Source organism: Phaseolus vulgaris, chromosome 4, assembly GCF_000499845.2.
Source record: "Phaseolus vulgaris cultivar G19833 chromosome 4, P. vulgaris v2.0, whole genome shotgun sequence".
Lineage (NCBI taxonomy): Eukaryota > Viridiplantae > Streptophyta > Magnoliopsida > Fabales > Fabaceae > Phaseolus > Phaseolus vulgaris.
The window spans coordinates 44,871,568-44,890,824 of NC_023756.2; the positions used below are offsets into that span (position 1 = coordinate 44,871,568).

General features: G+C 30.9%; 2 protein-coding genes and 1 pseudogene across 2 annotated transcripts; 2 read left to right on the forward strand and 1 right to left on the reverse strand.

Annotated features, from left to right (window-relative positions):
• The first annotated feature begins 80 nt into the window (after nt 1-80).
• Nucleotides 81-5,055, forward strand: LOC137837907 (uncharacterized). Its single transcript, XM_068647085.1, has 7 exons — nt 81-1,598; nt 2,032-2,070; nt 2,251-2,321; nt 3,350-3,414; nt 3,543-3,632; nt 3,916-4,008; nt 4,462-5,055. The coding sequence occupies exons 1-7, from the start codon at nt 1,225-1,227 to the stop codon at nt 4,861-4,863; spliced, it is 1,134 nt and encodes a 377-aa protein (XP_068503186.1). The 5' UTR covers nt 81-1,224; the 3' UTR covers nt 4,864-5,055.
• Nucleotides 5,056-6,373: 1,318 nt separating this feature from the next.
• On the reverse strand, nt 6,374-10,017 carry LOC137837908 (UV-B-induced protein At3g17800, chloroplastic-like; annotated as a pseudogene).
• A 5,573-nt stretch (nt 10,018-15,590) lies between these two features.
• LOC137837909 (uncharacterized) lies at nt 15,591-18,269 on the forward strand. Its single transcript, XM_068647086.1, has 4 exons — nt 15,591-15,974; nt 16,811-16,956; nt 17,740-17,858; nt 18,029-18,269. Exons 1-4 carry the CDS (start codon nt 15,760-15,762, stop codon nt 18,128-18,130), a joined length of 582 nt encoding a protein of 193 aa, XP_068503187.1. The 5' UTR covers nt 15,591-15,759; the 3' UTR covers nt 18,131-18,269.
• The last annotated feature ends 988 nt before the right edge of the window (nt 18,270-19,257 follow it).

The window sequence follows — 19,257 nt, forward strand, 5'->3', positions numbered from 1 at the left end:
GCCTAATGTTGAGAACCTAAGCAATTGGAATAATGGGATGAAACACATTGATTTAACTTGAGTCATGGTTTGCTTTTTATGGTCAGAAAGTGCCTTTGTGCATTCAAGTATTTGAAATTGTTTTTTTTACTTTCTCACCCCTTTTTAGTAATGATTTTCCTTGATAATATTTGTGTGTGTATATATACAAGTAGATGTAAATCTAAGGACTTACATCAAATCTTAATAGTTAATTTTAGCAAATCTAATAGTTCAGATAATTTTACTTAAAGTGAGTCATTTAAATGAATTGATATAAATCATTAGATTTGGACAAATTATCCATTAAAAAGTTGGTGTAAGTTATTTTGGACTTACATTTAGTGTAAAGAATCTTCTTATCTTTTTATAATACTGTTTTTTATGATATGTGCACAAAATCAAACATCTAATAACATAGTTTATCCATGACATGTTTTTATCTTTTATCTCTGTAATAAATATCCAAGATCCGAAGTGTCTGCTATATATATTCATCTGTGATGAGTAATTATGATTGCGTAAATCCATGTGTGACTACAACTAATTCGTTAGTAATAATCCGTTGGCTCCTCACTTTATGGAAAGTTTGTTTGTATGTCATGTCATTTTCTTGACTGCTTCAACTTAATCTTACCTTTAAATATTCTGAAACACCACGTGTAGCGCTTCAACTTCAATCTCTTTCTATCTTTTTACTCATATACTCTGAAAATGGATGGAATGTACTATTAACTTTCTTTTAATAGACATGTGTTGTAAACATAAACTGTGGTGACTAATATAGAATTATCAACCAGTTTAAAATATTTTTTGTATGATTTTTAAAATAGTTATAGAAGTTAATAAACTTTCACACAACATTTTGTTATAGAATGATACTGTAGAAAAATATCTCTACGCTGCATGTATTGCTTATTCTTGTTCATTGTTATTGCATTGTAATCTGGTCATCATCGTTATATATGCCATATCATCATGGCCATCCTCTTCATCATCCTGTTTTATATATGCTATTTTTATCATCTGCAATTCTGAATGCTTTCATAACAAGCAAAATCTCCCCTCCATTTCTCTTTTCTTCTTCTTCTTCTTCTTCTTCTTTCTTCTTTCATTTTTTTCAACATTTTCCACGAGGGAAAAGAAGAAAAAACAACGTGATAAGATAGAGGATTAACAGCAAAAGTTGTGTGGATTTGGAACAAAATGGCGAGAGAGGCTTTCATTTTGAAGGAAAGCGCATTGTTATCTCTCAGAGCATTGAAGAGCTTGTTGACGTTGATATGTGCGGCTGCTATGCTGCTGCTGTTGCCGTTCAGAGGGCCGAGGAGGGTGTCCCCGGCCGAGAAACCTGGCAGCAAGGAGGAATGCCACCGGAAAGGTGCAACGGTATGCATGCCGGCCAAGATGGTGGCAAGGAAAAGTGGTGTTGGTTTGGTGGTGGCAAGGAGGGAATTGGCCGTAAGGAGGGTGGTGGAGGATGATGATCAAAGGTGTGTGAGGGAGTATTGGATTTTGGGAACCAAAAGGGGTGACACCATTTTCACACAATGTTGGACACCACTTTATCATAAGATCAGGTAGATATCAAGAAATTTTAATTTGTTAGAACAATACTCATTACATTAAGAAAAGTTTAAAAGTTCCTTCGGATTATGGATGATTAATTCATATAGTTCCATAATACTTTTTAATCTAAATGATAGCCTCATAATGATAACCATAATAAGAGCATACATATGTATTAATGATATATCCATGGTTCTTTAGACGTTTGATGTTGATGTTTTATCTTGCGCATTGTTAAATTTCATTTCCTGAAACCAAAGGTATTCAAGTATAGCATAACATGCACAATTTCTACTCCAAACGTTTTTTTTTCCTGTTTTTAAGGACACTTTACCTATTTATTCCTTCAGATTATTCCCCTTTCCCTCACCCCATCCTTAACACTATTTTCCTTTCTTTCTGATAGAGATTGGACAGCTAAAATAGGTTACCTACTTTGTGCAGGGGACTCGTTCTTCTTCTGCATGGTCTTAATGAACACAGGTTAGTAATTTATGTAAGGGTAATAATGTTCTTTCTCACACCCCCTTATGGGGTGAGTTGGAGAAAGATAGAAAGGAAAGAAAAAATAGAAAGTGAGATGTTTATTTCTATCTCTAAAGCCTTTCAGATTTTATATTGCTTCTTTGTTTTCCTGAAGCCATCCCCATTATTCTCTGACAGTAGCAGATATAGTGATTTTGCAAAGCAGCTGAATGCTAATGGCTACAAAGTTTATGGGATGGATTGGAGTGGTAAGTATGAAGCCAATTCTAATTTATGAGCAAGCATTAATTGTGGAGGAATTGGTAGTGATTCATGTTCTTGTCTGTGTATCACTGGCATGAGGATCATGGAATAAATTTTTAGCATACTTGATATTCTGCTTCGTCTATACATTATTATTTTTTATTCATTGCTATAAGGAGGATTCACCCATATCTGCTGTTTCTACAAAATAATTCAGTTCTTGCTGTCAGTAGTGTGATGGTGAAACTGTGAAGAAAACTTACTTCTAACAAATTTATGTCATTCTTTATATTTATCTTATTCCATTGGATTATAGAAGACATGTCTTCAACATGTCTTCTTTTTATTTAATACTTTAGCTGTCACCATTCTTCTTCAACATGCATGTATGTTTGGATGTTGCAGGGCTAAGTTATTTGGATGCTTATTTGTGCGATAAAGTAACATGTGAAGCTCCTGTTTATGAGTAAGCTTATTATCTGTGCGTGTTGCGTCTGGCTTGTTTAAGAATATAATAGCTCAATCATTAACTCAGAGTCTGACAATAAATGGATTTTAGGTTGACAGTTGAACATTACTACAAATAAATCACAGAATTCTTCTATGCATAGGTGTTTTTGCCCTTTATTTTCTTTTATGGAGATTTTGTTTGTTCATTTGAGGTTGGTGTGGTCATTTTCATAAGCATGTGCTTGATGTTTTTCTCTTGGTTGGAAGGCACACCCCTAGAGGGTCCTCCAAGAGAAGGACACCGGTACATGCCATTGATTGTGTATCACATCTTATCGTACCAACTACAGTTTTTTTTACCACTAGGAATTAGATTAGGATCTGACTTTAAATTAAGACAAATTACTTGCTTAAATCTTACTTGTTCAGTTTTTCACTGAGTTAAGTTCCCTATTGATCTATCATGAAAAAACTTGAATTCTTTACTTTATAATCTAGTATATTGTGTTCTATTCTACTCATATGTCTCTTTCATTTCTAATATTAACCTGTTTTTTTTCTGCTAATCGTTACACTTCTGTAGGACATGGTGGAAGTGATGGGCTACATGCATATGTCCATTCTCTTGATGATGCTGTTTCTGATATGGTATGTTCTAGAACCTATAACTATTTTGTAGGATATTGTCTAAGTAAAAGAAGCCGTGGTGTATATGCATTGAGTCTGCATAAATTACCTATGTTCTGATATACACTATTTCATTTTTTTATAAACAGAAAGTATTTCTTGAGAAGATTCTTAATGAAAATCATGGGCTTCCATGTTTCTGCTATGGACACTCAACAGGTGCAGCCATTATTCTTAAGGTGGGTATTCTATTAAGAGCTTAATTTCTATGTGGTTTTCACACTGTCAACAAATATTAAATCACATGTGATTTTTATGATAATTATTGTGGAAGTCAATAAAAGTACTATTCATGATAATTTCTGATTGGTTATCAATGTAAACAACTTTTACACTAATCAGTACACATGCTATGTATTCTTGTATTACATTATTCATGAAGCTTACTCTAGGGGAAAAAAATTATCCAGGACCTGGTGACTACTAAATTGATTCAGCTTTTCACTGCTATATATATTGTAGGCACTGCTTGATCCAAAGGTTGAAACCAGCATAGTTGGTGCTACATTCACCTCACCAGCAGTTGGAGTGGAACCTTCTCATCCAATTTTGGTGGTTAGAATACCTTGCTTGTTGCATCCAAGTTATCTGATTATATAACACATACATTCTGACATCTTCATTTACATCAGAATATGTAAAGAGTTTAATGGTCATGCATTGACAGTATAAAACAGTTTTCCATTATCAACTAATAAGAAATCACCATTGATATGACTTCTGGGTAGATTGTAAAAGTCAACAAACTTTGTTGGAAGGACATTTAATAGTATATAAGTTGGTGCAAAACTCACCTTATAAACCAGTTTTACAATGTTGAGTTAGGCTTAAAGTCCAGAATATAGTATCAGAGCCTTTTGATACATGATGATTTGTGATCAAATAACAATGTAAATGGTTCTATACTGTCGATGCATAGCATATTTTCTTGAATTATAAAACATGGCATGCTTGCATATACATCATTGGATAGAACCAATCTTCATCTCTATATTTTCTTCATGAAAGGCACTTGCACCTATGCTTTCATTTTTGCTGCCAACATATCAATGCAATTCTGCATATAAGAAGGGAATACCAGTCTGTAGAGATCCAGAGGCTCTACATGCAAAATATTCAGACCCTCTAGTATGTACTGGATCTCTGAGAATACGAACTGGCTATGAAATTCTTCGAATTACAAGCTACTTGCAACAAAATTTTGAAAAACTGAGAGTTCCCTTTCAAGTTCTCCACGGCACTGCTGATTCTGTTACTGATCCTGATGCTTCTCAAAAACTGTATGAAGAGGCATCCTCCACAGACAAAACTATCAAATTGTATGAAGGATTCTCACATGATCTCCTCTTTGAACCTGAACGAGAGGACATCACTAGGGACATAATTCAATGGTTGAATAGTAGAATATGAAATGAGTTAGAGCAGTGAGAGAGAAGATACCATGGAAATTTCAACCAAAGAAATTGAAAGATTAGGAGTTTAGTGATCAATTTCATGGGTTGTAAGTAGGACGAAAAGCAAAACTTGAAGCCATGCAAAGTCATACTTTTTTGTATTGGAATCCTTAAAATCGTTTATTGGTTAGGCAATTTTTTTTCATTATTCTTAATTATTGGTAACTGCCTTTTTATTTTGGTAAAAAAGCAATTGCTATATCAATTTTTTTAATAGAAAAACTATTTATATATATATACTATTTTTCCAAAAATCAATATTTTTTTATCACTTATTATATTTAAATATGATATTTACATATTTTGAGTTAATTAATATTGTGAAAACATAATTTCAACTAAATAGAAGTAATCATTACTTTACAAATTGGTTTTGAATGGTTGAGTTAATCACTCTTAGAATGATATTAGAAGAAATCTTATTCTTCACTTCCAAGTGAGTATTGGTTAAACCAAATTCATGGATTAAGTTCAATGAATCTTTTAAAAGAAAAACGAACTCACCGAAGTCCTTAATTCGAAACTATTAAAGAGGATAATTATTTAATAATATATTAGTTGTGTCTAGATATTTTAAAGTTTAAAACTATACTTCAAATATAGCTAGTATATATAACTCACAAATTCTCAGTTTGTTTTTCTATTGGTTGCTGAATTATTAGCCAAGTTATATAAACAATATTTTCTTAACTTTATATAAAACGGAGAATTCATTTCACATTTCCTTTAACACAGTTAGTTTTAAGTGAGATTTGAGTATTTTTTATTTTAAAAATTATATTCAATAAAAGCAATAATTACAAATATTGTTAATAATTGTTTATAAACAAATGTAGTTTTCCGATTTCCTGAGTGTCTTTCACGAGTGTAACCGATGCAATTAAACTCTGTCAGATTCATAATTTGGCCTAATAACCAACCAATATAGTTGATTAATTGGGAACAAAGTTGGTTCTAAAAGGGGTAACTCGACACAAAACAACCACTTTGGTACTTGAATTGATAACTTGTGAGGAGATTTAATCTGAACAGATTGTATCATTTTATTTAAAAGAGAAAAAAAAAGAGTTAGGAATGAATGCCAGATCTACACTTACTCTCTTCCATATTCAATGTAATCTTGATCTTCAAAGCAACTTGCAAAGAGAATAAGCACAAATACACTATCCTCAGATTAAGCATATAGTTTATTCATGATCTAGAAGAGTGTGTTATTACACTAATACACTATCCTGTGTGCTGAATGATTTTATTTTATTTTCCAGAAAAGAAAATAGTGTTAGTATAGAAAAAAAAGCAGCTACTAGTTAACATTACTTGATAAGATAACAAAAGGAGAAAAAACCACACAAGTAGTATAACATTCTCGCAACTTTAACAATCTTGGTCATGAATTGTGTATCCTTCCATTCGTTAAAAATTGATAAAATGTACATCTAACTAAAATAAACCTTGAAGTCAGACACTTTACATGAAACCATCCTTGTTATAATTGTTCCAGAGTCAATCGTAATTTGAATTTTGTCAGGTCTACATCGGTTGTTTCAATAAAAATCACGACAACAAAGAATAACCAAATGCGAAAAAATATAATAACCAGATCAATTCTTATTATGATTAAACAGGTTGAAAACATTAGTACTTCAGTCCATATAGAATTTGTCATGTGATGCATGGGAGTGAGCAGAACTCAGTTCAGGACAAAATGATACCTTGCGTCAACGTAGCTCTCAACATCCCACAGAAAAGAACCAAAAGTAACAGCTTCTAGAACAAGTCTCTTCAAGCTACCAAAGCTGATTTTGATGCTCTCATCCTTCGAAGAATCGATTACCCCCTCTGGTGTAACAACAATTTCATCAGGTCTTCCGAACAATGCTTCAGTGTGCTTCTCAATTATGCTGAGAGACTCTTTAGATCTTAGTGTTGCGTATCTCTGTAATGTGTCAGTATCAAAGGACATCACATAGGTACGCAACCTGGAGACTTTTGAACCGTAACCAAATCCCCCTGAGCTGATGCTACCACCAGGCAAATTAGAAATTTCAGGATGAGACATAACATGAGAAGGGCTCTTTCCACCGCTGATTCCTGATTCGTCAATAACAGTTTGTTGAATGCTATTCTCTTCTGCCACATTAGGAAGAATCTTCATTGTCTTCTCCAGCTGGTACCTTTGGACAACCCGCTTAAGAAAGTACCCATACATTATTGAAGCTGCATAGACCTGCCCAACTCTGATTTTGCTGATCTGAGCAACAGATGTTGAATCCCCTAAACGGCTGCCCAAAATGAGAGCCAAGTGGTTTTGGATCATCTCGTAGGCTTCAGGTGAGTGAAGCTCCTCAATTTTCCATCTTCACTTGGCCATGAATCAACCCGACCAGATTGGTTTGGGGTTAAGGAGGGTATCAGAGAAATATCGGCATCCATAAACTTTTGCACCACCAAAGCATACAATATCTCTTCTAAAGCTGTTTTCCTTTCCTTAGCCTTAACCTCAGCAATTCTCCTGGAAAATTTTGAAAGCTAGTGCAGTGGTCAACATCTCCTTTTATTAAGATAAAAACACACCTCGTAGTCCCTTATAATTACTAAAACAATTTCAGATAGAAAACAGCAACCAAAACAAAGAAACATAATTCCAACATAATGATTTTATTGTACTAACATAAAATTTTATGCTGGATTCAAAGTAAACACAATCAAATCCAAAAAAAAAAATCAACGAATATTGCATGAATAGCAGTTCCACAAGTAAATTCAATTCTATCAAATCATTACGCTTATTATGAGAGGAGACAGACAATATTTCTCAACCAAACAGTTACTTCAAATCATTTAGATATGATATATTCACGAAACTCAAACTTCACACAAGATAAAAAAAAGAGCGCCATTTCTAAGCAAACAAATGCCTTACTTTCATAAGTATTTCTTGCACTAATGATTAATGCTTCCTTAAAACACTCCCTGCCCCTCCACCAAAAAAATCTTAAAAATATAAAAATGAACCTGTCAATCTGATAAAGTAATAATTCCAAGCAAGAGTAATCTACTGATCTTATATCAGTCAAGATATTATCTTCAGAAAGTTATTGGAGGCCCTGATGAGATGAGTAGATCACATGGTGTCTAAGCCTCATGGGAGAGGTAGATGGAAAGCCAAGGACATTGAAAGAAATTATTAAAAGGGATTTTATGGTGAATAATATCCCTAGGAAATTGGTTTTTAACTAAACCGAATGACATTGTGTAATTTGTGTAGCCGATCTCATCAGCAAAATAACTTTTTTGTTGTTATTATTATCAGATATTATCTTCAGTATTTTTTCCAAATTACAATCAAGAATATGGATGTATAGCTCTAAAAAGGACATAAAATTAAAAGTATAAAAAAGATACTTGAATATTTATAAATAAAGGGGAAAAATGCACTGGTGCTTCAAAGGAGAAGACACAAATACAAAGATTCCTATGTTGAATTCCAAACGTTGAATTACTGACATTTGGACTGAGCCAAACTAGTAAATATACTTGAAAATATTTGCTTATCCATAAGAGTAATATGTAGCATCAACCAGTTAAGGGGCCTAATCCAATGCAAGAGTGGGGAAATATAATTTCTGTGTATATATGGATTATAGATTGCTTATTCTTTTTAAAAAAATTACTAAATAATATGAAACTATCTTCCAGATTTATCAGAAGCATATGGTCATAAAACACACTTAGAAGAGTATCAGATATCAAGTATAAAGCAAACCTGTACAGAACTAAATCAGTGCCTGAAGCAGGAGGCTCTCTCTTTTGATTATCACCATCAATATCAGTTTGGAATTGCTCAAGTTGCCGCTCTACTGCAGCAGGCACAAGATGTGGATGACTCATTAAAATCTGAGAGAGAAACTGCCCGATTGGAGACTCCAGTTTAAGTGGAGCAACATTGGAACTTGGTTCAGATGACTCTGGAAACGATGATGTAGCTCTAACTACAAAACCCCTTTTACTTCCAACAGAGTGTCTCCCATGACATTGCTTGGAGATGGAGACAGATACAGAAGTGCTCAACTGCCAACCACCAAGGACACTCAGAAAGCAAATAACTAATGCCCAAAACCTCTTATATGCAACAAAAATAAAATAAATAATAACAATAATAACTATTTGACAAAATCAAATCCAACCGTATAACTCATGCAAGCCAAAAACACTAGACAGATGACAAGGCTAGAGAAGAGACATCACAAGTTCACAATCAAACAAGAGAAAACCTCCAAATATAATTTGTGCAAGATTCAACGAATCATTAAGTAACTATCAGATAAACTTTCTCGATTAGTACTTGAAGAAGAAGAAAATAGGACAAATTAATTAAAATTCTCTCGTAAATTAAAATATATTTATGCACAGGTTAAAATTAGCTTTAGAAGCACTTTTGTAGTAAAAGTTTGAACTGCATAAATTGATTTTAGCTCATGAGAGAAGTTTAATTTCTGTAATAAAAGATGAAGCACGGTAAGTTGATTTTAGCTTACAAGACAGATTTAATTCGATTTATCTTTCACTTTTCAGCTACAGGATAAGTTTGCCAAACAAAACCTAAACAGCAAATTCTCATAAGAAAAACACACTACTCATATTTTCTCTTCCCCTACAGCAAGCTAAAGCCCCAACACAACACGTTGTGTTCAACTAAAAATCAATGAAAAGGAGCAACAAAACACGCTAAGCTGTGAGAAATAAATAAATTGAAATGCAGTTTATGAAAATCACTACTCTCATAAGCGACAACAAGCATTTCTAGCTAACACAAATCATAATCCAAAAAATTAAATAAAAAATAAATAATCGATTGAATACCTTAGTGGAGAAGGCAAGATTGGAAGGGAAGGCGAATGCGGAAGGTCTTCCGAGGAAAACCGCCGGCCGAGACAGAGCGGACGGTGGTGTGAGGACAGTAGCCGTCGCAGCCGCTTCCATGGCAGCTCTGCGAAAGCGATGAACACGAAGTTGGATGAAGGAAGAAAAATGGATGAATAAAAGTGAATATAATATGAGAAATAAAATAAAATATATAATTAGAAATGAAGAAGATGAAGCATGGTCCATGCCTACCTCTGACTAAGACGCAGGGGGTGTAAATAGAATCCAATACAAAGAAACAATAATAAATAACCCTAGAATAGAACCATTTATTGGTAATTAAAGAAAAAAAAAACACTTATATAATTTTTAACAAGTAATACTTATATTCTGAATTGAAGTAATACTTCTTTTAATTGTATTCTAATGTTTTTGCTAAACACATTTTACATTTCTATTTGTAATTTTTTTCTCTCTTCCTACTATTTCTTGTAATTTTTATTTTTTTTTCACTTTATCTATTCTATCATTTATTTATTTTCTTTCCGCCAAAATTTAGTCTAATATTGTTTAAGCGTGAGCTCAATGCTCTAAATACGTTTTTCATCTTTAATTTATCAAGACGTTTTTTAAAGATAAAATCATGATAATACAGTGACCTATTTTATATACAAAATAGACAATATCTCAAATACACAGATGTTATCTTTTGTAACTTGAAACATTTTCAGATATTTTATTTCATTTTGCATGTTTTCTATGTATATGGATGCTTGTTTTTTTCATTATGTTCTAATCTTTATATTGGTTGCTTCTATTTAATTTAACGTTTTATTTTTAAGGTTTTGTTAATTAATTATTTCTTGCAAATTTCTTAATTGTTGGTTATCGTTTTCAAAGTCATTTTGTTTTCTAGTTTTACAGTCTTTTATTTAAAAGAAGTATTTTGAAAACATTATTTAAATTATTATAAACGTGATTAATGAAGTTTATAGTATCTATTTATAGAAAATTTAGCATGTTTTGTCAATGTGTATATTGATGTAATGTATTTTTGTAAATGTGACTTTTTATTATATATAAATTTAACATATATTACATAATGCGTTTTTTCAAGATGTGATTATATTGGTTTATGAAATTCTCCATTAACAGGAAACAAAAAAAATGTAAAGGCGAAAGAGAAAGAGAGATCAAAGACAAAATCTAAGGAAACATAAAACAAAACATCTATTATTATTCATCTAAAGTAAAAAAAAGTAAGGGTGTATATATACATGATGAAAACAAAAAAACAAATGAATAACTAAACAACATGTAACTGACTAACGTAACAAACTATTCATTAAGATGGTATAGTCAACCTGTTAGAAAATTTGATATCTGATATACGAATAAAGTAGACAATTTTATATAAATAAAACAGTTTCAATAGTTTGACAACATACTAAACCGTCTAATAAAACTAAAGAAAATAGACCATATGATCAGACTGTATACACGAAGAAACATACTTGACAATCTAAAAGGGAAATCATCTATCTAAGATTAAACAGTCTAGCGAGAAATCATCTACACCAACTTCTACACACTAGATGATCCAGCAAGACACCGTCTACACCAAAACAACACGTTAAACAATGTTTATCCCCAAAGCATACAATCATGATCTATACCATAGGATAATTGTACAAGCTACAATAATCTTTCACTCAACAATTGTCCTTCTAGAATTGAACCGGTGACATTAACTCTAATACTACTTGATGGATTGATCATTTATCATTGAAATAAAAGTTATAGTTGATAGCCAAGTGCTTGAACCTCAAATGATGAAAACATTAACTCCCTTCATGCGTGTGTACAAACTTAAGTTTTCCCTTTACACTTATAGAAATCTAGATAGCATCCATTCTTAACCAACCACCCAAAGAATAAAAGTTTTCTTTTAAAAAAATTTGACAATTTACAACATAGTTAAAGTATTTTATAAACTTAGGAATAGTGTAACACTTATTTATATACATCTCATTCTTTATTCATTAAAAAATTCAAATCTTCTATAACATTGTAATTAGGAGCATATTTAATGAAAAGTCTTATTCTTTATAATATAACTCCTCTAATTTTTGCTCTAATAGTATTTTTCAATTTGAAATCTTTAGTAAACTTTTGTTGGTTTCACAATTTAACTTTTGTTGGTAAACTATTAACAATAAAAAATAAATTATTTTAATTATTTAACTATGATAATCAAACACACTAATTGTTTTGAAAGGATCAAATTAATGCTTAAAATATATAGACAAATTATAGATTTAAATATTTAATACTGACTCTTATCATATATTAAAGTATATATAACCACCAAATTGTCTATTAATATGGTCCTAATTGTTAACTCACATATGTCATTATAGATTATTGCATATTCATTTAGTTCTTGGTGAGACTTCACCCTACTATTCAATACCTAAATTTTACACATACACAAAGATGTTACTTCCTCACTAAACATTTTTCAATAACCATTAATTCACTAAATATCAACTTAATCTATAACATTGTCCAATTTCCACTAAAAAAAGTAATTGAAATAATAAAATATAATATGTATAACTTATTCATATGAATAGTAATACAATTTAAAAAATTATACAATGAAAATCACAAAAGTAAATTATTAAAATTAAGTTTCTTTTGGAAACGCTCAACACAATTAAAATTTGTTGAGGGAAATTGAACCATCATGTATAAGAAATTTTTAACAAAGTCCATTAAAACTTGTCCCAAAATTGAACATCTTGAAAAAGGATTGTTACAAATAAAATGATTTATGTTAAACAATTAGAGGGGAATCTCAAAGATTAATGATTTTTTTTATTTATAACAAGTGAATAGTGAAAACATGTTGTTCAAAACCGATAAATAAAGTTGAACTATAAATCAAATTTGGATATAAGTGTAATTAAATATAAATCATTAATAATTAATGACATTTAGCTTAATCACTAAACTTGCATATGAATTTATCAATCTATCAATGAGGTCAATTTTCAACAATTAAAAAAATTGATACTGATAAGATACTGATAAAATAATAAATAAAAATATCCACACACAACAATAATAAAAAAAACACTTACATGGGTTGTGAATTATGAAAGATATGCATGTGTTGGTCATTAGAGTGAAATTTATTATCTTTTATTAATTCAAGTATGTTTTCATTTTCTCTATTGCTAGTAGTTTTATTTTTGTGCTTAATTCTTTTCTAGTTTGAAAAATTGTGATTTAAACTTTGAATCTAGAATGTAATAACAAAAATATTATTTTTAAACACTTCACGGGTTATCTTTCTAGTAGTAAGGTGTGGTTCATGGATTGTTTTATATTTATTTTAGGTTTAATTACCTTTTTCGTCCCTATATTTATAGCCAATAGTCAATTTGGTACAGTAGTTTTAAAAAAATTCAATCTGGTCCTTAAGTTTTTTAAAATGTAATCAAAATGGTCCTTTCTGTTAAATATCACCAAACGGCATTAAGTGGTGCTTATGTGGCAGACACATGTAAGTTACGTGGATGGTGCTTGATTGCTCCATTGGTTGGATTCGCAATCCCTGGATCGCAATCCCTGGATCGCAATCGCTGCCCCTTCACTACCTCTGGACCGCACCACATAATCGCTCCTCCAAATCGACCATGGGAACGCAGCTCACCATCGTAACTCACGATCTTACCAAAGAATCGAATGAGGGGAGCATTCCTCCGAATGGAATCGAAGCAGGGAAGCGCACCACAGAATCCAACCAGGGGAGCAATCCTTGTATCAGAAACCCTAAATCAGAAATTCGAAATTCCCAATTTGAATAACCTAAACCGTAATTAAGTATTCACCAAAGTAATATAAGCACCACGTACTTTACACGTGTCTGCCACATAAGCACCACTTAACGCCGTTTGGTGATATTTAACAGAAATGACCATTTTGAATACATTTTAAAAAACTTAGGGACCAAATTGAATTTTTTAAAAACCACGGTACCAAATTGACTATTGACTATAAATATAGGGACGAAAAAAAGTAATTAAACCTTTATTTTATTAGCATAATGACTCTTATTAAATATTTAATGAATTTATATTATTGCAAGGGAACTTAGAAGAGATGCACCTCAATGTTTGAATTTCACAAATTTTATTCAATTTTAACAAAGTATGATATTATAATTTCTTCTCTTAAATTGCGTCATAGCTAAAATCTTCATAATTAATTAAATATTAATTTAAAGATTAATTTATAATTTTTTATTAAATAAAAACTAATTTAAATATTAATAATTTTTTAGTTTATAAAAATATATATAATTTAGTCAGTTATTTATTTTTTATTTTAAATTAATTTTTATTTAATAACTTTTTTAGTGTATATAATTTTTTTTAATGAATTCAAAACAATTTATTTATGGCATGCAAAATTTCTTAAATCTAGATTAAACTCAAATCATACTTAGATAAGAAATTTGATTTTAGAAAGGAGCTAATTTTCCTTACCTTGAGATTTTCTTGTACACTAAATTTACATCAAAAGTCCTTATGTAAGACAAGAAAAAGGGTTTATCGAAATCTTTGATAAATAAGGAAAAAAAATGCTAAATTACTATTTGTAACCTGGCTCTTTAATAAACTCACCCACTCTCATTTTATTTCTTTTATATTATAGTCCAAAAGAAACCCAATTCTATTTAATAAAAACTCATACTACTATAACTATTCTCACCCTCAAATAAAATCAACAACTACTCACACAATTTTATATACTTTAAACATGTAAATAAATAAATTAAAGCATTCAATTATATTTTTAATTTATCTCACACGACTTGTTTATTAAAGAAAAACAAGTCTCTTTAGTACAAAAACATTTTTGTCTTGGTGATATAACATGTTTAATTTGCTTCCATTTTTAAGTTTAACGTGAATTGTTTTGGCATGAACAATTATATCCATAAGTGGTAACACAGTAAATGTATTATGTTATATTATTCTAACATAATATTTTTTAAACAAAGGATTTTTGTAAAATAACTGTAGAAATTCAATTAAAATTTTCAAATGGAAAATTGATGTTTAAAAATGATAAATAGTTTCATTTTTTTATGATTGGCCAAATAGATAATTACTATAGTATTTCCACAAACTATATATTTTATTTATAACTAATATTTTTTGCATGTGTATTCTATAAATCTAACTCTTGCTTAACTTTTCTTTAAAATATGATATAACGTTTTTACCCATTAATATTTAAATATATATATATATATATATATATATATATATATATATATAACAATAAAAGGTGACAAAGCAAGAAGATAAATATTACTTTATTAAAAAAACAAAGAAAAGGAAGATATATTTTTAAAATATAAAAAAGTAAATATTTTTTAAAAACTAGCAAAAATTGATGATTGTTTCAATAAAATTTTAAAAAAAGCTAGTAATTATTTTAAAATTTAAAAATGTCCAACTGTAATTTAACAAAACCTAAAAGAAGATAAGTCTAACTTTTTTAATAAATTATGACTAATAATAATAATAAAATATGTTCAATGCTTGCTAGTAGAAAACTTGAGTTTTACACCAGAAATATTAGATATGATTCTCAGTGTGGATTTTATATATAAAAAATTTATAGTATATTATTAGTTAAAAATAAAACCATATTTAATTTAAAAAATCACACAAGCCCACTTAAACAACAACAATAATAATAATAATAATAATAATATAATAATAATATAATAATAATAATAATAGTAATAATAATAATAGTAATAATAATTTTGCCCTAACTCCATTGCAGAGATTCTGTTCCGTTCTGTGTTCTCTTCTTCTCTTCAATTCAGCATCTCAGTTTCAACCAATAACAAGAAACAAACAAGCCTCAGAAGAGAAGAGAAGAAAAGAGAAGAAAAGAGATGAAGTTTCGTTACGCCATGGTGTGTTCTTCGAACCAGAACAGGAGCATGGAGGCTCATTCCCTGCTCAAGAGGGAGGGCTTCGACGTGTCTTCTTACGGCACTGGTGCCCACGTGAAGCTCCCTGGTCCCTCCCTCAGAGAACCCAATGTCTACGAATTCGGAACCCCCTACAAGTATATGTACGATGACCTCCGCAGAAAAGACACTGATCTGTATCCTCTTCTCTCTTTCTCTTCGTTTTTCTTTCTACCCTTTCCCTCTCTTCAACCCAAAATCAAATCCCCAGCTCGTGGGGTTGCTTCAACTAAAAAAAGATTCCACCTTTTCAGCTTCAATATTTCACTCTCACGAATTTTGTTCATAAACTTGGATTTTGTGCTCTTTTTTGTGTGTTTTATTTAAATGGGTGTATAGGGTTTTTTTTTTTTATGATGAGTGTATTGACTTTTATAATTATTATCCTTTAAGTTCTATTTGTATGATTTTTTATTGGTTGGCAATATAAAGTTTTTTTATGCTGACAGACAGAAATTAAGCTCGTGTTTATTTGGGGGCAATTGAAGCAAAACAAAAGAAAATCAGTTCCTTTAAATATTTTTTTTTTGAATTAGTTGTGTTGTATTTGCTGCACTAGGTGGGGATAGTTTTGATGGAGTGAGTAACTTTTCTTCACCGTTATACCAAGTGGAGGGAATTTTTTGTAGGGATTGAAGGAGCAAAGGGGCTAGGATTGTTAAGTTCTTATTTGATTGTGTGTTGTTTGGGTTTATAGAGTAAGATATTGAGTTAACCCACTGAGGTCGGTCAAATGGTGGTGGTTTTGTTTGGATAGTTTGCATGGGGTCATAGGTATAAGTTTCATTGGTGTCATTGTATACACAAGAAAAAAAGACTAAGATACTGAGTTGATGATTGCATTAATTTATGTTATCTATATGCCTATCTGTTTTTAGACTTACAGGCATGTTGGGTAATGAGTTTACTCTGCACTTGCATTCTTGTTTGTTGTTCTGTGTGGTGGATTGATGGAACCTTGACTAGAGTACAGCTATAGACGAAATGGAATCTTGACAATGCTTAAAAGAAATGCAACAGTCAAATTGGCACCTCAACGGTGGCAAGAAAATGCTGTTGATGGCTCCTTTGACGTGGTATTGACATTTGAAGAAAAAGTGTTTGATATGGTTATTGAAGGTTATATTCATCCTGATTTGTTTATTCAGTTTTCTGATTGTTGATTGCTCTGAAGTTAGTGAATATACAATGTTGTTGTAGGATATTTGATTTTGAGTAACTTTTAGATAGATTTTTGTTTTGCCACCAATACAAACAGGCTTCTGCTTCACATTATGCTGGTTGATAGGCCTCATTGAATAAGATGCTTGGGTTTTAAGCTGAGATGTCTGCTAATGGGGTTAAAAGGAAGTTCACAGGAGATATTTCTTAGCCGTGATTTGGCATTGGATATGAACGAATTAAGAGAACGAAAAAAACAGGTCTTTGCAGCCCAAGTTTTGCAGCAGAGTTGCAAATGAAGTGAAGTGCACTAATTTTATGTGCTTCTCTTAGATTACCTTTTATGGTTGTTGGTTGATCTTTAATTGTTTTTAGTCATTCTGGTTCTTTTTTAGTTATTATTAATTTTTTAAGTATGTTTTGCCTCACATAAAAATCAGGCCAGGTTATATAGTTTTCCCAGAAACGATAGTAATGCATACTTGATTAATTGAGGTGTCTTACATTATAGTTTTGAAACACATTTCATGGTTTTGGCTGAAGTTAAGGTTTTATTCAAATTCATGAGGTTTTCAAGGTATTTTTGCAGTCCCTCCATGCATATTGTTGTGCTATCTATCTAGTTCTCTACCATGTGGAAACTCTAGCATAGATATGTGTCTGAAATGAAGACCATGTTGTGTCTAATATCTCTGTAGTTATGCCTATGCTTGATGGCTATTTAACTTAAACAATGTGCAGATCTCCATAATAGAGATCAAGTTTTATTGAAAGCTGTGCTGGTAATCAACTTGGAGGTAAAAGATAACCACGAAGAAGCAGCTGTGGGAGCTAAGCTTACTTGGGATCTATGTAAAGAGGTTTGTATCTCATGCAACCCATGTTTTCTTTGTGTGCACAGTGTATGGACATTTTCTGTTGATGGCAAAATTCACATATATGAATTTATATGTGTTGAAATGGAGATGACTTTTTTTTTCTGTTTCTTTTCAATAGTTCATTGCTTACTGTGTATATATTTTGTGCACAGATTGAAGTTGCTGAATCATGGGAGGAATCAATTGATGAAATTATTGCTGGTTTTGAGAATAAGCATCGAAGGAAGCTTTTGTACAGTGTCTCCTTCTACTAAAATATTGCTGTCTCCCTAGAAAAAGAAGTGTTACACTGATGAATATTTAGTTAAGCATAACATGGAAACCATTTTTGTAAATTTGGCAACTGATCTCCTTTCAAATGAAAACAAATGTATTGGCTGTTGTGCATTGAAATCTAAGGATCAAACTACCAAAGGATAAAATGATTATGGACTTATTTTACAACTTACATATGAAATAAGTATTTTTTTTTCAAAATATAAAATTCATAGAAGATGAAAACATGAAAAATAGTATGCATTCTCTTTTTGTATTTATGCAGTAAAGTACAGTGAATTCATAGTAAAGTACATTTTTTTCTGTGCAAGTTCAGGAATTAAACTATGGTCAAGTTGTTTGAGATCCAATTGTACCAATGGCACTAGCCTTCCTTGATTTCAAAATATCATGAGTGCAAAACCTCATTAAAGTAATGAATCATGCTATGAACACTAACTTCTTCTCAGTTTCTTAGAATCAAGTTCATGAGCCATTTTTCTTTTCAATCATTTTACTCTCATTGTGATATATGGGAAAAATAATTTGACAAACAAACACTAGTGAGAAAAACTGATACAATCCTAACTTGCATCTTCATCGGTAGATTTTTTTTTTTATTTTGATTTGAATATCTTCTACCGATGATGAACATTATTATAAAAACATGAAAAATTGTAAAAGTTCTATAAGAGATAAAAATTTTGTGAGTGAATCTAAGCGAGGTTAGGTCAACATTTAGTTTTTAAAATGAGGTTAGATCAATGTTTTTAAAATGAGGTTAGATCAATTATAGGAGAAGTCAAGAAAAAACTTTAGATAGAACTTTGAAATGTAACAAGTTTGGCCAATTCTACATTTGCATTTTATCAGTAAAAAAAAGAGAGTATTTTGTTGTGTCTACAACAAATCACATTGAAAAGGCTTAAAATGAATACTTTTCTATATATCTTAGGATTTGACCAAGGTATGTCAGACGCCTACATAGACAAGACTGCACCAACTTTATGAAGAAGGTTCCTTGTTTGTAATGTAGCATAAAAGTATAACCTCTTGTTATTATATATTGTTTTGTTTGTTTAGTTATACTTTTCATTCCTCTGTTTTTGAATGCTGTCATTTTACT

Coding starts and splice junctions, on each gene's coding strand:
- LOC137837909 (XM_068647086.1), top strand. CDS start 15,760: ATGAAGTTTCGTTACGCCATGGTGTGTTCTTCGAACCAGAACAGGAGC. Junction 16,957..17,739: donor GTTTGATATGGTTATTGAAG/GTTATATTCATC, acceptor AACAATGTGCAG/ATCTCCATAATAGAGATCAA. Junction 17,859..18,028: donor CTTGGGATCTATGTAAAGAG/GTTTGTATCTCA, acceptor TTTTGTGCACAG/ATTGAAGTTGCTGAATCATG.
- LOC137837907 (XM_068647085.1), top strand. CDS start 1,225: ATGGCGAGAGAGGCTTTCATTTTGAAGGAAAGCGCATTGTTATCTCTC. Junction 2,322..3,349: donor TTATGGGATGGATTGGAGTG/GTAAGTATGAAG, acceptor ACACTTCTGTAG/GACATGGTGGAAGTGATGGG. Junction 3,633..3,915: donor GTGCAGCCATTATTCTTAAG/GTGGGTATTCTA, acceptor TATATATTGTAG/GCACTGCTTGATCCAAAGGT.